At 51.1% G+C, this 21,594-nt stretch overlaps 1 protein-coding gene and 2 pseudogenes across 1 annotated transcript in view; 1 reads left to right on the top strand and 2 right to left on the bottom strand.

Moving 5' to 3' along the window:
• Positions 1 to 777: 777 nt before the first annotated feature.
• The window catches only part of LOC134935912 (dnaJ homolog subfamily C member 18-like), a 29,672-nt gene continuing 8,855 nt past the window's right edge, over positions 778 to 21,594 (bottom strand). Inside the window, exon 2 of the mRNA XM_063930764.1 lies at positions 778 to 4,300. Within this exon, the coding sequence (XP_063786834.1) occupies positions 3,311 to 4,300 (990 nt within the window). The 3' untranslated portion in view covers positions 778 to 3,310. The remainder of the gene's footprint in view (positions 4,301 to 21,594) is intronic.
• On the bottom strand, positions 8,637 to 8,755 carry LOC134937345 (5S ribosomal RNA; annotated as a pseudogene).
• LOC134937467 (5S ribosomal RNA) lies at positions 14,926 to 15,044 on the top strand (annotated as a pseudogene).

Raw genomic sequence — 21,594 nt, 5'->3', positions numbered from 1 at the left:
AGTCCTTTCACTCACACGGTAAGGACATTCTACAGTCACTGAGGCCCTAGTGAGTAAGGTGGCGGACAGGTAAGTATGTGCAGTAACATCATAGAAACCAGTCACGTTCTTACCTGTGTGGTGGAAGATAGGGGGCTATTCTGTGCCACGCTCCCCGGTGCCACTCTCTCCTGAGCCATGTACCAATATGCAATATGTAGCACTTACCCTGGTGTATCACACTCCTATTTCCCCACAGAGTGCAAGCTTGTGAGCAGGGCCCTCCTACCAGTACACGTTCAGCATTGTCGACCTTCCCAGTACCGACTCGGACAGAATGTCAACAGCCAATTTTTAGAGTTCGTGTGAGGCTGCCATAAGGGTTAGGGACAGGGCAGCCACCAGGGGGGGACTGTGGGGACTGGTGTCCTGGGCCCTTATGGAGAGTTGTCCTTGTCAGCATTCACACCACGTGTACATCCTGTGTCGTTATTCTAAATGTCAACATTGAGAATGTTGACTTTTTATACCGCACCCCTTTTATCTCTCTCAGAGGTATATTTACTAAAGTGCAGGCTTTTAGAAATATAGATGTTGCCCATAGCAACCAATTAGATTCTAGCTATTATCTTCAAGAAGGCGCTAGATAAATGATAAGTAGATACTGATTGGTTGCTATGGCCCTCTGACCCTCAGAAATGTTATCTCCCTATGAGGTTGGCATGGCTGGGCTGTCAGTATTGGCAGACCTATGTCCGGGGTTTCCCATGCATGGTTCTGCTATTAAGTATCTCAGCCTGGAGTGACACATACATTTTATTACTTGCAGAAGTAAGGGAACAGTTATTGCTGCATGGACAGCCAATGACTATGTACACTGTGCGTACTAACAACTAGATTATTGCTCTCATCAGCCTGTCTTCTTTCTGAAAGCAATCGTCTGATTGGTTCCCGTGAATGACAAATCATGTGACTTCTTGCCTTCCATCTCTGCTCTAGATTTGTGCTACCTAAGTGTGGTGCATGACCCTAAGTGATTATCCTTTGTGTCTTATAAAGAAGCTTCATATATCCCAACAATTCCCACGCTCGCTGGCGCATGATGGTGGTCAGGTTAGTGTCAGGCTGTGGGAAGTTAGTGTCAGGCTGCGGGCAGAGGCTAGTGTCAGGCTACGGGGAGAGGTTAGTGTCAGGCTGCGGGGAGTTAGTGTCAGGCTGCAGGGAGAAGTTAAGGTTAGGCTGTGGGTGGGGGGTTAGTGTCAGGCTGTGGGTGGGGGGGTTAGTGTCAGGCTGTGGGAAGTTAGTGTCAGGCTGCGGGCAGAGGCTAGTGTCAGGCTACGGGGATAGGTTAGTGTCAGGCTGCGGGCAGAGGCTAGTGTCAGGCTACGGGGATAGGTTAGTGTCAGGCTGCGGGCAGAGGCTAGTGTCAGGCTACGGGGATAGGTTAGTGTCAGGCTGCGGGGAGTTAGTGTCAGGCTGCAGGGAGAAGTTAAGGTTAGGCTGTGGGTGGGGGGTTAGTGTCAGGCTGTGGGTGGGGGGGTTAGTGTCAGGCTGCAGGGAGAGGTTAGTGTCAGGCTGCAGGGAGAGGTTAGTGTCAGGCTGTGGGGAGAGGTTAGTGTCAGGCTGCAGGGAGAGGTTAGTGTCAGGCTGCGGGGAGAGGTTAGTGTCAGGCTGCGGAGATAGGTTAGGGTTAGGCTGGGGAGAGGTTAGTGCCAGGTTGCACAGAGAGGTTAGTGTCAGGCTGCAGGGAGAAGATAGTGTCAGGCTGCAGGGAGAGGTTAGTGTCAGGCTGCGGAGAGAGGTTAGTGTTAGGCTGCAGGGAGAGGTTAGTGTCAGGCTGCGGAGAGAGGTTAGTGTCAGGCTGCAGGGAGAGGTTAGTGTTAGGCTGCAGGGAGAGGTTAGTGTCAGGCTGTGGGGAGAGGTTAGTGTTAGGCTGCAGGGAGAGGTTAGTGACAGGTTGCGGGGAGGTTAGTGTCAGTCTGCAGGGAGAGGTTAGTGTCAGGCTGCAGGGAGAGGTTAGTGTCAGGCTGCAGGGAGAGAGGTTAGTGTCAGGCTGCAGGGAGAGGTTAGTATCAGGCTGCGGAGAGAGGTTAGTGTCAGGCTGTGGGGAGAGGTTAGTGTCAGGCTGCAGGGAGAGGTTAGTGTCAGGCTGTGGAGAGAGGTTAGTGTCAGGCTGTGGGGAGAGGTTAGTGTCAGGCTGCAGGGAGAGGTTAGTGTCAGGCTGTGGAGAGAGGTTAGTGTCAGGCTGCAGGGAGAGGTTAGTGTCAGACTGCAGGGAGAGGTTAGTGTCAGGCTGCGGAGAGAGGTTAGTGTCAGGCTGTGGGGAGAGGTTAGTGTCAGGCTGCAGGGAGAGGTTAGTGTCAGGCTGTGGAGAGAGGTTAGTGTCAGGCTGCAGGGAGAGGTTAGTGTCAGACTGCAGGGAGAGGTTAGTGTCAGGCTGCGGAGAGAGGTTAGTGTCAGGCTGTGGGGAGAGGTTAGTGTCAGGCTGCAGGGAGAGGTTAGTGTCAGGCTGTGGAGAGAGGTTAGTGTCAGGCTGCAGGGAGAGGTTAGTGTCAGACTGCAGGGAGAGGTTAGTGTCAGGCTGTGGAGAGAGGTTAGTGTCAGGCTGCATGCATTTCCCGCGGCGCACAGTGGACGTTAATAAGCTTTTTTTTTATGAACGTAGGTTACACCCGATTTACAAACAGCGCAGCGCCAGGCCCTGAGTCGTCAGCCACCTGATTAGCGTTGTACTTTTTAGACAAGATCATCTTCCCTGTCGTACTACAATATGAAATCGATGTTACTCCCAATGCTATATACCGTAAGTCTCCGGTGCAATATATAGCGTAATATAAATAAACATATACATAAACACATACATACAACATTTCCACCGATAAGAAACGTCTGACGCCCGTTAGAGCCAATCTGCTATATCATAACTGCGTTTCGCCTTCTGTCCGGTTAGGGAATGTTCTGCGGCTTCGTGTAGGGAACTCTTAGAGTTTGGCACTTTTTTTCTTTTTGTTCAGAAGATCTTGAGTCTATATTCACAGTATGCGGAATATCTATATTAAAAAGTACCTCTAAAGTATGGTATAATAATCTGCCCCAGAAGATGTCTAAGAAAGTTCAAACTACTTTGTAAACAAAAGGAAAACTCAGGCAATAAGGGTAAGAAATTGTAGAAATACTATTAATCTCTAGGTTTAGAGGTGCTGATACTTCAAAATTTCCTATTAGCGTTAACATGAACTGGTTGCGTTTGGCGGGGTCTTGTTCTCAGTTCCATAAAAATGTCCCACCAAGATCAATAGCCAGACCCCCCACCACGCTTCCCTGTGCGCCCTCAGCCTCCCCGACGCAAGCCTATGAGGTCTGACAACTTCCTGCAATTTTCCATCTTGAAGGAGTCAGCCTTCTCTCTTAGTCTTTCATCTCCATAAAGCCGGGCCAGGTTGGCCAGGTCTGACCTCTGCTGTTTCTCCTTCCAGCATCCAGCTTGTACTTGCTCCGCGTACTCCTTCTCCACGGCCCTCTCCAGCTCCACCAGCGCTTGGCCGCGGTATCGGGCCTGAAAATTGTGGCCAACGTAATAAGGAACTCCGCGGCTGCTTGTTTCCCTGGCTATAGTTAAGCCGAAAGAAGGTCGAGGATGGAGGCTGTATGGTGGACTGGTGGCAGTCATCTGAGCCACCACAGATACCACCACCAGGATGAGTACCGGCAGGACCTGGATGAAGGCAGAGTAAGCTGTTTTAGGGCGCCCGCCTTCTTCCTCTTCCTCCTGTCTTCTAGGTCGCCTAATATTGTTCTTCTCCATTTCCTCACGCCATCTTGACTTTTTGCTCTCTTGACCCTTCTTATCCCACCACTTTGGACTTGACATCCCAGCGTCTTGTCTCCTTTCCTGTTGAGTTTTAGGTCTTCCGGCTTCTCGTTTTGCTTCTTTCTGCCACTTTGGTAGTCCGCCATCCTGTTTCTGCTCTCTCTCCCATTGCCATTGCCGTCTTTCTTCATTATATACCTCATCCCTCCGTCTCCTCTCTTGACTGTTATCTTGTCCCATGCCTTCCCTTTGCCATCTTGGCCTATCTTGTGCGTCCTCATCGGATGGCCACCGCTGCCGCCTTCCGTCTTCGTCTATTCTAGTTGACCTTGGCTCTCGTGAATGACCAGCATAAGCTGCCCGGGCTGGAAAGTGACCCCTGAAGAAGAGATCGAAGAGCTCGTCGGTGGTCAGGTCCGGGTCAGAAGCTACAGACGTCCGGCCTTGCGAGTCATCATAATGCTTCCTCTTAACTGGGTCGCTGAGAACGGCAAATGCTTTCCCAATCACCTGAAATAGACATACAAGCTATTCAGTATGGACCAGAAGCAGAAGTTTTGTGTGAATAGATGTAATGGTCAATAAACTCACATTTGCCCCCAGTAATACTATTTGGAAAGGTGGTCACCTACTCAATTAAAGGTACATGTAGCATTTCTTCAAAGATATGCTCCAATCAGTGTTTACGCTTGGTTAGTGCAATCACCACCACATGTGGTCAGGAATCCACTGCTTTCCCTCCCGTACAGTAAAGAATCCTTCCCTATGTGGATGGTGGAACCTTTTCCCACCCATTTACAACGGATGAATCCAATGTGTGGTTCTTGCTAAGTAACGTTCCTTACACACACATCCTTGTATTGACCTTGGATGTATTTGTTATCTCAGTCACCTCTTAGCCCCCCTTCCCCCACCCTTTATAATTTGACCTTTCCAAACCCTTGAGGTTGCCCGTTTCTAACCATCTCGATTTCTGTTTTGTTCTTATTTCAGTACCCAAATCAGGGCCGGATCCAGGGGTGGGCGAACGGGGCGAGTGCCCCCCCTAACAGTCATAGCCACGCCCACTTACATGAGGTGGGGGCAGCTGCCAGGTGATGGTGTGTGGCTGCACTGACATCCCTCCCGGTCCCCCGTGTCCCCGGGGCCCCTAGCCTCATCTGCCATCATCACATGCCGTCACCCCCACCTTGGGCAGTGTGTGCTGCCCATCGGTGTGTTAGTAGTTACATGTGCCCAGTTGTGTGTGCTACATAAGAAGCACATGTGCAGCCTGGCAATGCTTTATGTGCTCTTTAGAGCATTAATAGACAGTTGGTATGGGAAGTGGGAGGAGTAATGAGTGTAGGGGAGGAGTCAGGAATAAATAAACCGCCCCCCCTAAAAGAAAAGTCTAGATCCATCCCTGACCCAAATCTGTACCCCATATTTAGGATGGCAACAATTGCGCTGATTTTCTTTTCATGGACACTATTAGCAAGTATGTGGGAGTGTCTTCTAGGACTGTCTTCTAGGAGTGTCTTGTGGGAGTGTCTTCTAGGAGTGTCTTGTGGGATTGTCTTCTAGGAGTGTCATGTGGGAGTGTCTTCTAGGAGTGTCTTGGAGTGTCTTCTAGGAGTGTCTTGTGGGATTGTCTTCTAGGAGTGTCATGTGGGAGTGTCTTCTAGGAGTGTTTTGTGGGATTGTCTTCTAGGAGTGTCATGTGGGAGTGTCTTCTAGGAGTGTCATTCAGGAGTGCCATGTGTGAGTGCTATGCGGGAGTGTCATGTGGGAGTGTCTTCTAGGAGTGTCATGTGGGAGTGTGATTCAGGAGTGCCATGTGTGAGTGCCATGCGGGAGTGTCATGTGGGAGTGACTTCTAGGAGTGTCATGTGGGAGTGTCATGCGTGAGTGTCATGCAGGAGTGTCATGCAGGAGTGTCATACGGGAGTGTCATGCAGGAGTGTCATGCAGGAGTGTCATGCAGGAGTGCCATGCGGGAGTGTCATGCAGGAGTGTCATGTGGGAGTGTCATGCAGGAGTGCCATGCAGGAGTGCCATGCAGGAGTGTCATGCAGGAGTGTCATGTGGGAGTGTCATGTGGGAGTGTCATGCAGGAGTGCCATGCAGGAGTGTCATGCGGGAGTGTCATGTGGGAGTGTCATGCAGGAGTGCCATGCGGAGTGTCATGTAGGAGTGCCATGTGGGAGTGTCATGCAGGAGTGCCATGCAGGAGTGTCATGCAGGAGTGCCATGTGGGAGTGTCATGCAGGAGTGCCATGCGGGAGTGTTATGCAGGAGTGCCATGTGGAAGTGTCATGCAGGAGTGTCATGCGGGAGTGTCATGTGGGAGTGTCATGCAGGAGTGCCATGCAGGAGTGTCATGCAGGAGTGCCATGCTGGAGTTTCATGTGGGAGTGCCATGCGGGAGTGTCATGTGGGAGTGTCATGCGGGAGTGTCATGCAGGAGTGTCATGCAGGAGTGTCATGCAGGAGTGTCATACGGGAGTGTCATGTGGGAGTGTCATGCAGGAGTGCCATGCAGGAGTGTCATGCAGGAGTGCCATGCGGGAGTGTCATGCAGGAGTGCCATGCGGGAGTGTCATGTGGGAGTGTCATGCGGGAGTGCCATGCAGGAGTGTCATGCAGGAGTGCCATGCGGGAGTGTCATGCAGGAGTGCCATGCGGGAGTGTCATGCAGGAGTGTTATGTGGAAGTGTCATGCAGGAGTGTCATGCGGGAGTGTCATGTGGGAGTGTCATGCAGGAGTGCCATGTGGGAGTGTATTCTAGGAGTGTCATGCAGGAGTGTCATGTGGGAGTGTTTTCTAGGAGTTTCATGCATGAGTGTCATGTGGGAGTGTCTTCTAGGAGTGTCATGCAGGAGTGCCATGTGGGAGAGTCATGTGGGAGTGTCTTCTAGGAGTGTCATGCAGGAGTGTCATGTGGGAGTGTCTTCTAGGAGTGTCATGCCGGAGTGCCATGTGGGAGTGTCATGCAAGAGTGCCATGTGGGAGAGTCATGTGGGAGTGTCTTCTAGGAGTGTCATGTGGGAGAGTCATGTGGGAGAGTCATGTGGGAGTGTCTTCTAGGAGTGTCATGTGGGAGTGTCATGCGGGAGTGCCATGCGGGAGAGTCATGTGGGAGTGTCTTCTAGGAATGTCATGTGGGAGTGTCATGTGGGAGAGTCATGTGGGAGTGTCTTCTAGGAATGTCATGCGGGAGAGTCATGTGGGAGTGCCATGTGGGAGAGTCATGTGGGAGTGTCTTCTAGGAGTGTCATGTGGGAGTGTCATGCGGGAGTGCCATGCGGGAGAGTCATGTGGGAGTGTCTTCTAGGAATGTCATGTGGGAGTGTCATGCGGGAGAGTCATGTGGGAGTGTCATGTGGGAGTGTCTTCTAGGAGTGTCATATGGGAGTGCCATGCGGGAAAGTCATGTGGGAGTGTCATGCCGGAGTGCCATGTGGTAGTGTCATGGAGGAGTGCTATGTGGGAGTGTCATGCCGGAGTGCCATGTGGGAGTGTCATGCAGGAGTGCCATGTGGGAGTGTCTTCTAGGAGTGTCATGCGGGAGAGTCATGTGGGAGTGTCATGTGGGAGTGTCATGCGTGAGTGCCATGCGGGAGAGTCATGTGGGAGTGTCATGCCGGAGTGCCATGTGGGAGTGTCATGGAGGAGTGCTATGTGGGAGTGCCATGTGGGAGTGTCATGCAGGAGTACCATGTGGGAGAGTCATGTGGGAGTGTCTTCTAGGAGTGTCATGTGGGAGTGTCATGCGGGAGAGTCATGTGGGAGTGTCATGTGGGAGTGTCATGTGGGAGTGTCATGCGGGAGAGTCATGTGGGAGTGTCATGTGGGAGTGTCATGCGGGAGTGTCATGCGGGAGAGTCATGTGGGAGTGTCATGTGGGAGTGTCATGCGGGAGTGCCATGCGGGAGAGTCATGTGGGAGTGTCATGCCGGAGTGCCATGTGGGAGTGTCATGGAGGAGTGCTATGTGGGAGTGTCATGCAGGAGTGTCATGCCGGAGTGCCATGTGGGAGTGCCATGTGGGAGAGTCATGTGGGAGTGTCTTCTAGGAGTGTCATGTGGGAGTGTCATGCGGGAGTCATGTGGGAGTGTCATGTGGGAGTGTCATGCGGGAGTGCCATGTGGGAGTGTCATGGCGGAGTGCCATGTAGGAGTGTCATGTGGCCATATTATGGTCATGTGGCTAGAATCCTGGGCATTTCTCAGTCATGCATATAGAGACGGATCTCGCGCACCTAACATCAGGCTGGTGATATCTAATGATCAAAAAGTTTGGGGAATACCGCACAGGATATAATAGAGATACAATTTAATCAATACCAAAATTATGAAATAACAAGACAATTAAGTTTTCTGATTTTTAAACAGTTTGGTGGTGCACCCTGAGTCAGTGTTAGAACATCGAACAACAAGGAGAAAAGAAGACTCTTTTTTGGGTGCACTCTTAATTTGAACAATATATAGACTGAACAGGATGAAATATAATATTTAAAATCAATTTTTATTCACACACAATTAAGATACTTAGTGGTTAATGAGAAAAGAAATAGTCAGAAAAAGAAAACAATATTAACAATTAGCAAAATTGCTGATATGATAATGATGTTTATGCAGTCCTGGCTGGCGGAATGAAATCTAGGTGCGGTAAATAAATTGGATATTAACTGGTACGTTCTACTAACAAAGATCAACGAAATTGCAACCCTGTCCTATATTGGTGCCAGCAAAATGCTTTAATGAAGAAGTAATAATGAATAGAAAGAGGGGCAAAGGGAAATGAGAAGGCAGATTGAATCTGCTGTCAGTGTTAGACACTGAGCATGTGGGACCAACGCGTGCTCTACTAAACTGAGTATTCCTCAATGGTCCCCCACTTGAGTACTGACCCAGCCCAACACTGATTAGCTTCCAAGTTCAGACGGTTTTGGGCGTTTCCAGTGTGGTATGATAGTAGGGAAAGTGAACGTAAATGGGAAGCTCTGGAATCACTGATGAGAGTTCACGAATTACATAGTATCAAAGTAAAGTGACAGAAGTTAACTGATAGAGGAAAATAGATGGATCTGCTGCCAATGTTAGACGGGGATATACCCAGAATCAGTGCTGAGAGTCCATGAAATTAAATATAGATGGAAGCAAAGAGGAGGAGTACACAATGGTACCTAAACCAATCAAATGATTTAGAGTTCTCAGAAAAAGAGAAAAAAGAAAAGGCCCATGTGCAGATGGACTAATCAGGGTTATACATACATACAAACAAACAGTTGCTGAATTTGGACCGAATAGTAATATTGTCACTGGATAAGATGCTAGATTGTTGTCCAATATGTGCAGAATGTGATCTCTATGGTTGTATTAATCAGGTATCAAGTGCCGTGTCTTCACCCAATAATAAAATTACAACTGGGTTGTTACTGGGTACAACAACAGTATTGCAATCTCTATATTGATACTCGATGTATTGAAGAGATGTTTATATAATGGTGGTATTCTTCTAAGTAAACAGTGCAAGATAACAATGTACCCAGTAGTATTGCTACAGAAAAGCGGGTAATATCCAAACTTTCTCCTATCCGTCATGATCAGTTTGAGACCCGCTTAGATTGGACATCTACTAGCCCCTGCTGGTCTGAGTCAGCATTTATATCTCCTGCTATTTATTCAAAATAGATACGTTTGTATCTTAAAAATCCCAGGTGTTTTCTCTAATCTCATTTTTTTCATTCTTAATTAGCAATATACGCTGGGATTTATACATGCGCTGTGATATTGAAATTTATTCAGCACACTGCCTTTATACCTGCTACAATATTACCTTCGTTTCTAGCTCTGTTTCCCAACACGGACTAGTTTCTTGAAATACATTGTATCCCTCACAGAGATTGCATTTCATTTTGTATACAATATTTACGCAACCCTTGCTTTTTTCCTCCCCCTACCCTCTTGTGCTTTTCTGTAGCAATACTACTGGGTACATTGTTATCTTATATTTAATTTCATGGACTCTCACCACTGATTCTGGGTATATCCCCAGAGCCGGCCATAGGCATAGGCAAACTAGGCAATTGTCTAGGGCATTTGATATGCCTAGGGGCATCAGCAGCTTCTGCTGATTAAAATGATATGGGGCATGTCTATATTCTGTGTGTAGTATTTCATATGCAGATACAGCCACAGTCTCACACAGTATATAGGCATGCCGCATATCATTTTAATCAGCTGAAGCTGCTTGTGCATCCTAGCCACATAACAATGCAAATAAGATGCATTTTCATAAAAATAAAATAAAAAAATAAAAAAGGTGTGCCTGACGTTAGCATTGAGGCAAAATTTATAAGGACACATCTGTAGCCAAGCAGAGGCAGAGGTCACAGTGTTAGTGGCAGTGTGAGTGCTGTGTGCATCTGAGTGGGTTGGTTGTGCAGTAGTGTTCGGAATATGTGTAAGGAGCATTATGTGTGTCATGTAAAAATGCATTAATAATGTGCAACATATGTGTAAGGGGCACTATGTGTGTCATTATGTGTATAAGAGCATTAATAATGTGCGGCATATGTGTAACAGGGTACTACTGTAGGTGTGTAATTATGTGTATAGGGGCACTAAAAATGTGCAGCAAATGTGTAGGGGCACTATGTGTCATTATGTGTATAAGGGCATTAATGTGTCGCATATGTGGAAGGGACATTATGTGTAAAAGGGCATTAATAAAGGTTGTCCTAATGTGTAAAGCGCATTATGTTTATAAGGACAGTAATAAGGTGTCTCATATGTGTAAGGGGCATTACTGTGTGGAATGTGTATAAATGCATTACTAATGTGTGGCATTATGTGTATAAGGTGCTCAGGTGCTCTACTATGTGGCGTTGCATATAGAAAGTGCACTACTGTGTCATCTAATGCGAATAAAGAGCAATAGGGTGTGGTGTAATGTGAATAAGGAGCAATTCAGTGTGATGTAATGTGAATAAGGGGCTCTACTGTGAGGAGTAACATTTATAAGGTAAAGTGATACTACTGTGGGATGTAATATGAATTATAGACACTATCGCATGATCAAATGTGAATAAAGTTGCAGTACTGTGTGGCGTAATTGGAATTGGGGTTATTGTGTGGCCATGCTCCTTGCCAGCAAACACCCCCCTTTTTGGGTTGTGCACCAAATGTGCAAACTGTTCCTATTTAAAATATAGGGGGTACAAACACCAAAATAAGGACTGCTATGGGTGAGGGGTGATGGTACTGGGAAAGAGGTGCAAGGTCAGAGGCGGAACCAGCGGTGGTGCTAGGGGGCACCAGCCAAAATCTTGCCTAGGGCATCATATTGGTTAGGGCCGGCAAGGGTTGCGTAAATATTGTATACAAAATGAAATGCAATCTCTGTGAGGGATACAATGGGGTATATTTACTAAGGTCCCGATTTTGACCGAGATGCCGTTTTTTCTTCAAAGTGTCATCTCGGGAATTTACTAAACTCAAATCTCGGCAGTGATGAGGGCATTCGTATTTTTTTTGAAGTCCAACAAAAAAAATACGAATGAATACACCATCGGTCAAAACGCGGCTGTTTAAGTATGAATCTCGGTAATTTACTAAGAAGTGCAAAGCAAAAAACAAACAAACACTGCCGTGAAAAAATACAAATCGTTAAAAAGTGCTAAAAAAAAACAGACCTGCTTTTTTGAGCCGTGTTTGGATAGGCATGCACGGATCCATGAGATCCGTGCATGTATATCAGTGGGGTCTATCAGGGAAGGGGTGGGAAAGTGTTAATTTTGTGAAAAAAAATTGCGTGGGGTCCCCCCTCCTAAGCATAACCAGCCTCGGGCTCTTTGAGCCGATCCTGGTTGCAGAAATATTGGAAAAAAAATGACAGGGGTTCCCCCATATTTAAGCAACCAGCATCGGGCTCTGCGCCTGGTCCTGGTTCCAAAAATACGGGGGACAAAAAGCGTAGGGGTCCCCCGTATTTTTAAAACCAGCACCGGGCTCCACTAGCTGGACAGATAAATGCCACAGCCGGGGGTCACTTTTATACCGTGCCCTGCGGCCGTGGCATCAAATATCCAACTAGTCACCCCTGGCCGGGGTACCCTGGGGGAGTGGGGACCCCTTCAATCAAGGGGTCTCCCCCCCCCAGCCACCCAAGGGCCAGGGGTGAAGCCCGAGGCTGTCCCCCCCATCCAATGGGCTGCGGATGGGGGGCTGATAGCCTTTTTGTAAAAGTGATTGATATTGTTTTTAGTAGCAGTACTACAAGGCCCAGCAAGCCTCCCCCGCATGCTGGTACTTGGAGAACCACAAGTACCAGCATGCGGCGGAAAAACGGGCCCGCTGGTACCTGTAGTACTACTACTAAAAAAATACCCAAAAAAAGACAATACACACACACCTTGAAAGTAAAGTTTTATTACATCCATCCACACAAACATACATACATACTTACCTTATGTTCACACGAGGGTCGGTCCTCTTCTCCAGTAGAATCCATGGGGTACCTGTTGAATAAATTCTACTCACCAGATCCAGGGTACCAGGCTCCTCGGATAATCCTTTTGTAATCCACGTACTTGATTAAAAAAATAAAACGGATACCCGAGCCACGCACTGAAAGGGGACCCATGTTTTCACATGGGCCCCCTTTCCCCGAATGCCAGAAACCCACTCTGACTGATGTATAAGTGGGTTTCTTCAGCCAATCAAAGAGCGCCACGTTGTAGCACCCTCCTGATCGGCTGTGTGCTCCTGTACTGTCTGACAGGCGGCACACGGCAGTGTTACAATGTAGCGCCTATGCGCTCCATTGTAACCAATGGTGGGAACTTTGTGGTCAGCGGTGAGGTCACTTTCGGTCAACCGCTGAGCAGAAAGTTCCCACCATTGGTTACAATGGAGCGCATAGGCGCTACATTGTAACACTGCCGTGTGCCGCCTGTCAGACAGTACAGGAGCACACAGCCGATCAGGAGGGTGCTACAACGTGGCGCTCTCTGATTGGCTGAAGAAACCCACTTAGACATCAGTCAGAGTGGGTTTCTGGCATTCGGGGAAAGGGGGCCCATGTGAAAACATGGGTCCCCTTTCAGTGCGTGGCTCGGGTATCCGTTTTATTTTTTTAATCAAGTACGTGGATTACAAAAGGATTATCCGAGGAGCCTGGTACCCTGGATCTGGTGAGTAGAATTTATTCAACAGGTACCCCATGGATTCTACTGGAGAAGAGGACCGACCCTTGTGTGAACATAAGGTAAGTATGTATGTATGTTTGTGTGGATGGATGTAATAAAACTTTACTTTCAAGGTGTGTGTGTATTGTCTTTTTTGGGGTATTTTTTTAGTAGTAGTACTACAGGTACCAGCGGGCCCGTTTTTCCGCAGCATGCTGGTACTTGTGGTTCTCCAAGTACCAGCATGCGGGGGAGGCTTGCTGGGCCTTGTAGTACTGCTACTAAAAACAATATCAATCACTTTGACAAAAAGGCTATCAGCCCCCCATCTGCAGCCCATTGGATGGGGGGGACAGCCTCGGGCTTCACCCCTGGCCCTTGGGTGGCTGGGGGGGGGACCCCTTGATTGAAGGGGTCCCCACTCCCCCAGGGTACCCCGGCCAGGGGTGACTAGTTGGATATTTGATGCCACGGCCGCAGGGCACGGTATAAAAGTGACCCCCGGCTGTGGCATTATCTGTCCAGCTAGTGGAGCCCGGTGCTAGTTTTAAAAATACGGGGGACCCCTACGCTTTTTGTCCCCCGTATTTTTGGAACCAGGACCAGGCGCAGAGCCCGATGCTGGTTGCTTAAATATGGGGGAACCCCTGTCCATTTTTTCCCCATATTTCTGCAACCAGGATCGGCTCAAAGAGCCCGAGGCTGGTTTGCCTTAGGAGGGGGGACCCCACGCAATTTTTTTTTAACATTTAAACTTTTTTTTTTTTTTTTTAACAAAGTGCACAATGAAGCCCAGCACGGATCTCTCAGATCCGGCCGAGATTCATTGTATTAAAGTCGGCAGTGTTTTACAAGTCACTCACGTAAAACACTGCCTAAAAAAACGAATGACATCGACATCGGAAAACCCGAAAATGCAGAATACGGCAGCTTAGTAAATTGGTCGTAACAAATTCAAAAAGTTGCAGTTTTACACTTTCGATGTCATTCGTGATTATTCTCCCACCAAATCGGGAGAATTACGAATGTTAGTAAATATACCCCAATGTATTTCAAGAAACTAGTCCGTGTTGGGAAACAGAGCTAGAAACGAAGGTAATATTGTAGCAGGTATAAAGGCAGTGTGCTGAATAAATTTCAATATCACAGCGTATGTATAAATCCCAGCGTATATTGCTAATTAAGAATGAAAAAAATGAGATTAGAGAAAACACCTGGGATTTTTAAGATACAAACGTATCAATTTTGAATAAATAGCAGGAGATATAAATGCTGACTCAGACCAGCAGGGGCTAGTAGATGTCCAATCTAAGCGGGTCTCAAACTGATCATGATGGATAGGAGAAAGTTTGGATATTACCCGCTTTTCTGTAGCAATACTACTGGGTACATTGTTATCTTGCTCTGTTTACTTAGAAGAATACCACCATTATATAAACATCTCTTCAATACATCGAGTATCAATATAGAGATTGCAATACTCTTGTTGTACCCAGTAACAACCCAGTTGTAATTTTATTATTGGGTGAAGACACGGCACTTGATACCTGATTAATACAACCATAGAGATCACATTCTGCACATATTGGACAACAATCTAGCATCTTATCCAGTGACAATATTACTATTTGGTCCAAATTCAGCAACTGTTTGTTTGTTTGTATGTATGTATAACCCTGATTAGTTCATCTGGACATGGGCCTTTTCTTTTTTCTCTTTTTCTGAGAACTCTAAATCATTTGATTGGTTTAGGTACCATTGTGTACTCCTCCTCTTTGCTTCCATCTATATTTAATTTCATGGACTCTCACCACTGATTCTGGGTATATCCCCGTCTAACATTGGCAGCAGATCCATCTATTTTCCTCTATTATTTGACCTCTGTCACTTTACTTTGATACTATGTAATTCGTGAACTCTCATCAGTGATTCCAGAGCTTCCTATTGGCGTTTCACTTTCCCTACTATCATACCACACTGGAAATGCCCAAAACCGTCCGAACTTGGAAGCTAATCAGTGTTGGGCTGGGTCAGTACTCAAGTGGGGGACCATTGAGGAATACTCAGTTTAGTAGAGCACGCGTTGGTCCCACATGCTCAGTGTCTAACACTGACAGCAGATTCACTCTGCCTTCTCATTTCCCTTTGCCCCTCTTTCTATTCATTACTACTTCTTCATTAAAGCATTTTGCTGGCACCAATATAGGACAGGGTTGCAATTTCGTTGATCTTTGTTAGTAGAACGTACCAGTTAATATCCAATTTATTTACCGCACCTAGATTTCATTCCGCCAGCCAGGACTGCATAAACATCATTATCATATCAGCAATTTTGCTAATTGTTAATATTGTTTTCTTTTTCTGACTATTTCTTTTCTCATTAACCACTAAGTATCTTAATTGTGTGTGAATAAAAATTGATTTTAAATATTATATTTCATCCTGTTCAGTCTATATATTGTTCAAATTAAGAGTGCACCCAAAAAAGAGTCTTCTTTTCTCCTTGTTGTTTGCTATCTAGTGATGACCGCATCGCTTGTGGATGAAAATCAGTGCGCGGAGCTACTTCAGGCAGCATGGATCCCGGCATTATCCCTACAGATTAGCAATAGCTGGTACATCAGGCTTCACAAGCATCACACAAACAGCGCTGCTTTCCAACGCAGAATATGCCTCAATATGTTTATTAGCCTTTATTACCTTTATCATGCATCTCACTATGTTATTATCCCCAGCTGCTGCTGTCTGGCCCTGTGCTGCTGCTGTCTGGCCCTGTGCTGCTGCTGTCTGGCCCTGTGCTGCTGGTGCTGCTGCTGCTGCTGCTGCTGTCTCGCCCTGTGCACCTGCTGTCTGACCCTGTGCACCTGCTGTCTGATCCTGTGCACTCACTGTCTGGCCCTGTGCACCTGCTGCCTGGCCTTGTGCTGCTGTTGCTGTCTGGCCCTGTGCACCTGCTGTCTGGTTTTATGTACCTGCTGTCTGGTCCTGTGCTGCTGTTTTGCCCTGTGCACTTGCTGTCTGGTCCTGTGCTGCTGTCTTTCCCTGTGCACCTGCTGTCTGGCTCTGTGCTGCTGCTGTCTGACCCTGTGCACCTGCTGTCTGGTCCTGTGCTGCTGCTGTCTGACCCTGTGCACCTGCTGTCTGGCTCTGTGCTGCTGCTGTCTGACCCTGTGCACCTGCTGTCTGACCCTGTGCACCTGCTGTCTGGCCCTGTGCTGCTGTCTTGCCCTGTGCACCTGCTGTCTGGACCTGTGCTGCTGCTGTCTGGTCCTGTGCACCTGCTATCTGGCCCTGTGCTGCTGTTGTCTGGTTCTGTGCTGCTGCTATCTGGCCCTGTGCTGCTGCTTCTTCTGGTCCTGTGCTGCTGCTGTCTGGCCCTGTGCACCTGCTGTCTGTCCCTGTGCACCTGTCGTCTGGCTCTGTGCTGCTGCTGCTGCTGCTGCTATCTGTCCCTGTGCTGCTGTCTGGCCCTGTGCACATGCTGTCTGGCTCTTTGCTGCTGCTATCTGGCCCTGTGCACTTGCTGTTTGGCTCTGTGCTGCTGCTATCTGGCCCTGTGCTGCTGTCTGGCCCTGTGCACCTGCTGTCTGGCCCTGTGCTGCTGTCTTGCCCTGTGCACCTGCTGTCTGGACCTGTGCTGCTGCTGTCTGGTCCTGTGCACCTGCTATCTGGCCCTGTGCTGCTGTTGTCTGGTTCTGTGCTGCTGCTATCTGGCCCTGTGCTGCTGTCTGGCCATGTGCACTTGCTGTCTGGCTCTGTGCTGCTGCTATCTGGCCCTGTGCTGCTGCTTCTTCTGGTCCTGTGCTGCTGCTGTCTGGCCCTGTGCACCTGCTGTCTGTCCCTGTGCACCTGTCGTCTGGCTCTGTGCTGCTGCTGCTGCTGCTATCTGTCCCTGTGCTGCTGTCTGGCCCTGTGCACATGCTGTCTGGCTCTTTGCTGCTGCTATCTGGCCCTGTGCACTTGCTGTTTGGCTCTGTGCTGCTGCTATCTGGCCCTGTGCTGCTGTCTGGCCCTGTGCACCTGCTGTCTGGCTCTGGGCTACTGCTCTCTGCCCCTGTGCTGCTGTCTGGCCCTGTGCACCTGCTGTCTGGCTCTTTGCTGCTGCTATCTGGCCCTGTGCACTTGCTGTTTGGCTCTGTGCTGCTGCTATCTGGCTCTGTGCTGCTGTCTGGCCCTGTGCTGCTGTCTGGCCCTGTGCACCTGCTGTCTGGCTCTGGGCTGCTGCTATCTGGCCCTGTGCTGCTGTCTGGCCCTGTGCACCTGCTGTCTGGCCCTGTGCTGCTGCTATCTGGCCCTGTTCTGCTGTGTGGCCCTGTGCACTTGCTGTTTGGCTCTGTACTGCTACTATCTGGCCCTGTGCTGCTGTCTGGCCCTGTGCACCTGCTGTCTGGCTCTGGGCTACTGCTATCTGGCCCTGTGCTTCTGTCTGGCCCTGTGCACCTGCTGTCTGGCCCTGTGCTGCTCTCTGCCCCTGTGCACTTGCTATCTGGCCCTGTGCACCTGCTGTCTGGCTCTTTGCTGCTGCTATCTGGCCCTGTGCTGCTGTCTGGCCCTGTGCACCTGCTGTCTGGCCCTGTGCTGCTGCTATCTGGCCCTGTGCTGCTGTGTGGCCCTGTGCACTTGCTGTTTGGCTCTGTACTGCTGCTATCTGGCCCTGTGCTGCTGTCTGGTCCTGTGCACCTGCTGTCTGTCCCTGTGCTGCTGCTGTCTGGCCCTGTGCTGCTGCTACTGCTGTCTGGCCCTGTGCACCTGCTGTCTGGCCCTGTGCTGCTGTCTGGACCTGTGCACCTGCTGTCTGTCCCTGTGCTGCTGCTGTCTGGCCCTGTGCTGCTGCTGTCTGGCCCTGTGCTGCTGCTGCTGTCTGGCCCTGTGCTGCTGCTGTCTGGCCCTGTGCTGCTGCTGTCTGACCCTGTGCACCTGATGTCTGGCCCTGTGCTGCTGCTGCTGTCTGGACCTGTGCACCTGCTGTCTGTCCCTGTGCTGCTGCTGTCTGGCCCTGTGCTGCTGCTGCTGCTGTCTGGCCCTATGCTGCTGCTGTCTGGCCCTGTGCACCTGCTGTCTGGCCCTGTGCTGCTGCTGTCTGGCCCTGTGCTGCTGCTTTCTGACCCTGTGCACCTGCTGTCTCGCCCTGTGCACCTGCTGTCTCGCCCTGTGCTGCTGCTGTCTGGTTTTGTGCTGCTGCTGTTTCACTCTGTGCTGCTGCTATCTGGCCCTGTGCAGCTGTCTGGCCCTGTGCACCTGCTGTCTTGCTCTGGGCTACTGCTCTCTGCCCCTGTGCTGCTGTCTGGCCCTGTGCACCTGCTGTCTGGCTCTTTGCTGCTGCTATCTGGCCCTGTGCACTTGCTGTTTGGCTCTGTGCTGCTGCTATCTGGCTCTGTGCTGCTGTCTGGCCCTGTGCTGCTGTCTGGCCCTGTGCACCTGCTGTCTGGCTCTGGGCTGCTGCTATCTGGCCCTGTGCTGCTGTCTGGCCCTGTGCACCTGCTGTCTGGCCCTGTGCTGCTGCTATCTGGCCCTGTTCTGCTGTGTGGCCCTGTGCACTTGCTGTTTGGCTCTGTACTGCTACTATCTGGCCCTGTGCTGCTGTCTGGCCCTGTGCACCTGCTGTCTGGCTCTGGGCTACTGCTATCTGGCCCTGTGCTTCTGTCTGGCCCTGTGCACCTGCTGTCTGGCCCTGTGCTGCTCTCTGCCCCTGTGCACTTGCTATCTGGCCCTGTGCACCTGCTGTCTGGCTCTTTGCTGCTGCTATCTGGCCCTGTGCTGCTGTCTGGCCCTGTGCACCTGCTGTCTGGCCCTGTGCTGCTGCTATCTGGCCCTGTGCTGCTGTGTGGCCCTGTGCACTTGCTGTTTGGCTCTGTACTGCTGCTATCTGGCCCTGTGCTGCTGTCTGGTCCTGTGCACCTGCTGTCTGTCCCTGTGCTGCTGCTGTCTGGCCCTGTGCTGCTGCTACTGCTGTCTGGCCCTGTGCACCTGCTGTCTGGCCCTGTGCTGCTGTCTGGACCTGTGCACCTGCTGTCTGTCCCTGTGCTGCTGCTGTCTGGCCCTGTGCTGCTGCTGCTGTCTGGCCCTGTGCTGCTGCTGTCTGGCCCTGTGCTGCTGCTGTCTGACCCTGTGCACCTGATGTCTGGCCCTGTGCTGCTGCTGCTGTCTGGACCTGTGCACCTGCTGTCTGTCCCTGTGCTGCTGCTGTCTGGCCCTGTGCTGCTGCTGCTGTCTGGCCCTATGCTGCTGCTGTCTGGCCCTGTGCACCTGCTGTCTGGCCCTGTGCTGCTGCTGTCTGGCCCTGTGCTGCTGCTTTCTGACCCTGTGCACCTGCTGTCTCGCCCTGTGCACCTGCTGTCTCGCCCTGTGCTGCTGCTGTCTGGTTTTGTGCTGCTGCTGTTTGGCCCTGTGCACCTGCTACCTGGCCCTGTGCTGCTTCTGCTGCTGTCTGATCCTGTGCACTCACTGTCTGGCCCTGTGCACCTGCTGCCTGGCCTTGTGCTGCTGTTGCTGTCTGGCCCTGTGCACCTGCTGTCTGGTTTTATGTACCTGCTGTCTGGTCCTGTGCTGCTGTTTTGCCCTGTGCACTTGCTGTCTGGTCCTGTGCTGCTGTCTTTCCCTGTGCACCTGCTGTCTGGCTCTGTGCTGCTGCTGTCTGACCCTGTGCACCTGCTGTCTGGTCCTGTGCTGCTGCTGTCTGACCCTGTGCACCTGCTGTCTGGCTCTGTGCTGCTGCTGTCTGACCCTGTGCACCTGCTGTCTGGTCCTGTGCAGCTGTCTTGCCCTGTGCACCTGCTGTCTGACCCTGTGCACCTGCTGTCTGGCCCTGTGCTGCTGTCTTGCCCTGTGCACCTGCTGTCTGGACCTGTGCTGCTGCTGTCTGGTCCTGTGCACCTGCTATCTGGCCCTGTGCTGCTGTTGTCTGGTTCTGTGCTGCTGCTATCTGGCCCTGTGCTGCTGTCTGGCCCTGTGCACTTGCTGTCTGGCTCTGTGCTGCTGCTATCTGGCCCTGTGCTGCTGCTTCTTCTGGTCCTGTGCTGCTGCTGTCTGGCCCTGTGCACCTGCTGTCTGTCCCTGTGCACCTGTCGTCTGGCTCTGTGCTGCTGCTGCTGCTGCTATCTGTCCCTGTGCTGCTGTCTGGCCCTGTGCACATGCTGTCTGGCTCTTTGCTGCTGCTATCTGGCCCTGTGCACTTGCTGTTTGGCTCTGTGCTGCTGCTATCTGGCCCTGTGCTGCTGTCTGGCCCTGTGCACCTGCTGTCTGGCTCTGGGCTACTGCTCTCTGCCCCTGTGCTGCTGTCTGGCCCTGTGCACCTTCTGTCTGGCTCTTTGCTGCTGCTATCTGGCCCTGTGCACTTGCTGTTTGGCTCTGTGCTGCTGCTATCTGGCTCTGTGCTGCTGTCTGGCCCTGTGCTGCTGTCTGGCCCTGTGCACCTGCTGTCTGGCTCTGGGCTGCTGCTATCTGGCCCTGTGCTGCTGTCTGGCCCTGTGCACCTGCTGTCTGGCCCTGTGCTGCTGCTATCTGGCCCTGTTCTGCTGTGTGGCCCTGTGCACTTGCTGTTTGGCTCTGTACTGCTACTATCTGGCCCTGTGCTGCTGTCTGGCCCTGTGCACCTGCTGTCTGGCTCTGGGCTACTGCTATCTGGCCCTGTGTTTCTGTCTGGCCCTGTGCACCTGCTGTCTGGCCCTGTGCTGCTCTCTGCCCCTGTGCACTTGCTATCTGGCCCTGTGCTGCTGTGTGGCCCTGTGCACTTGCTGTTTGGCTCTGTACTGCTGCTATCTGGCCCTGTGCTGCTGTCTGGTCCTGTGCACCTGCTGTCTGTCCCTGTGCTGCTGCTGTCTGGCCCTGTGCTGCTGCTACTGCTGTCTGGCCCTGTGCACCTGCTGTCTGGCCCTGTGCTGCTGTCTGGCCCTGTGCTGCTGTCTGGACCTTTGCACCTGCTGTCTGGCCCTGTGCTGCTGCTGTCTGGCCCTGTGCTGCTGCTGCTGTCTGGCCCTGTGCTGCTGCTGTCTGGCCCTGTGCTGCTGCTGTCTGACCCTGTGCACCTGATGTCTGGCCCTGTGCTGCTGCTGCTGTCTGGACCTGTGCACCTGCTGTCTGTCCCTGTGCTGCTGCTGTCTGGCCCTGTGCTGCTGCTGTCTGGCCCTATGCTGCTGCTGTCTGGCCCTGTGCACCTGCTGTCTGGCCCTGTGCTGCTGCTGTCTGGCCCTGTGCTGCTGCTTTCTAACCCTGTGCACCTGTTGTCTCGCCCTGTGCACCTGCTGTCTGATCCTGTGCACTCACTGTCTGGCCCTGTGCACCTGCTGCCTGGCCTTGTGCTGCTGTTGCTGTCTGGCCCTGTGCACCTGCTGTCTGGTTTTATGTACCTGCTGTCTGGTCCTGTGCTGCTGTTTTGCCCTGTGCACTTGCTGTCTGGTCCTGTGCTGCTGTCTTTCCCTGTGCACCTGCTGTCTGGCTCTGTGCTGCTGCTGTCTGACCCTGTGCACCTGCTGTCTGGTCCTGTGCTGCTGCTGTCTGACCCTGTGCACCTGCTGTCTCGCTCTGTGCTGCTGCTGTCTGACCCTGTGCACCTGCTGTCTGGTCCTGTGCAGCTGTCTTGCCCTGTGCACCTGCTGTCTGACCCTGTGCACCTGCTGTCTGGCCCTGTGC

The sequence above is a fragment of the Pseudophryne corroboree genome, chromosome 6, assembly GCF_028390025.1.
Source record: "Pseudophryne corroboree isolate aPseCor3 chromosome 6, aPseCor3.hap2, whole genome shotgun sequence".
Lineage (NCBI taxonomy): Eukaryota > Metazoa > Chordata > Amphibia > Anura > Myobatrachidae > Pseudophryne > Pseudophryne corroboree.
The sequence above is the reverse complement of the archived record's forward strand: the minus strand, read 5'-3'. Positions and strand labels throughout refer to the sequence as shown.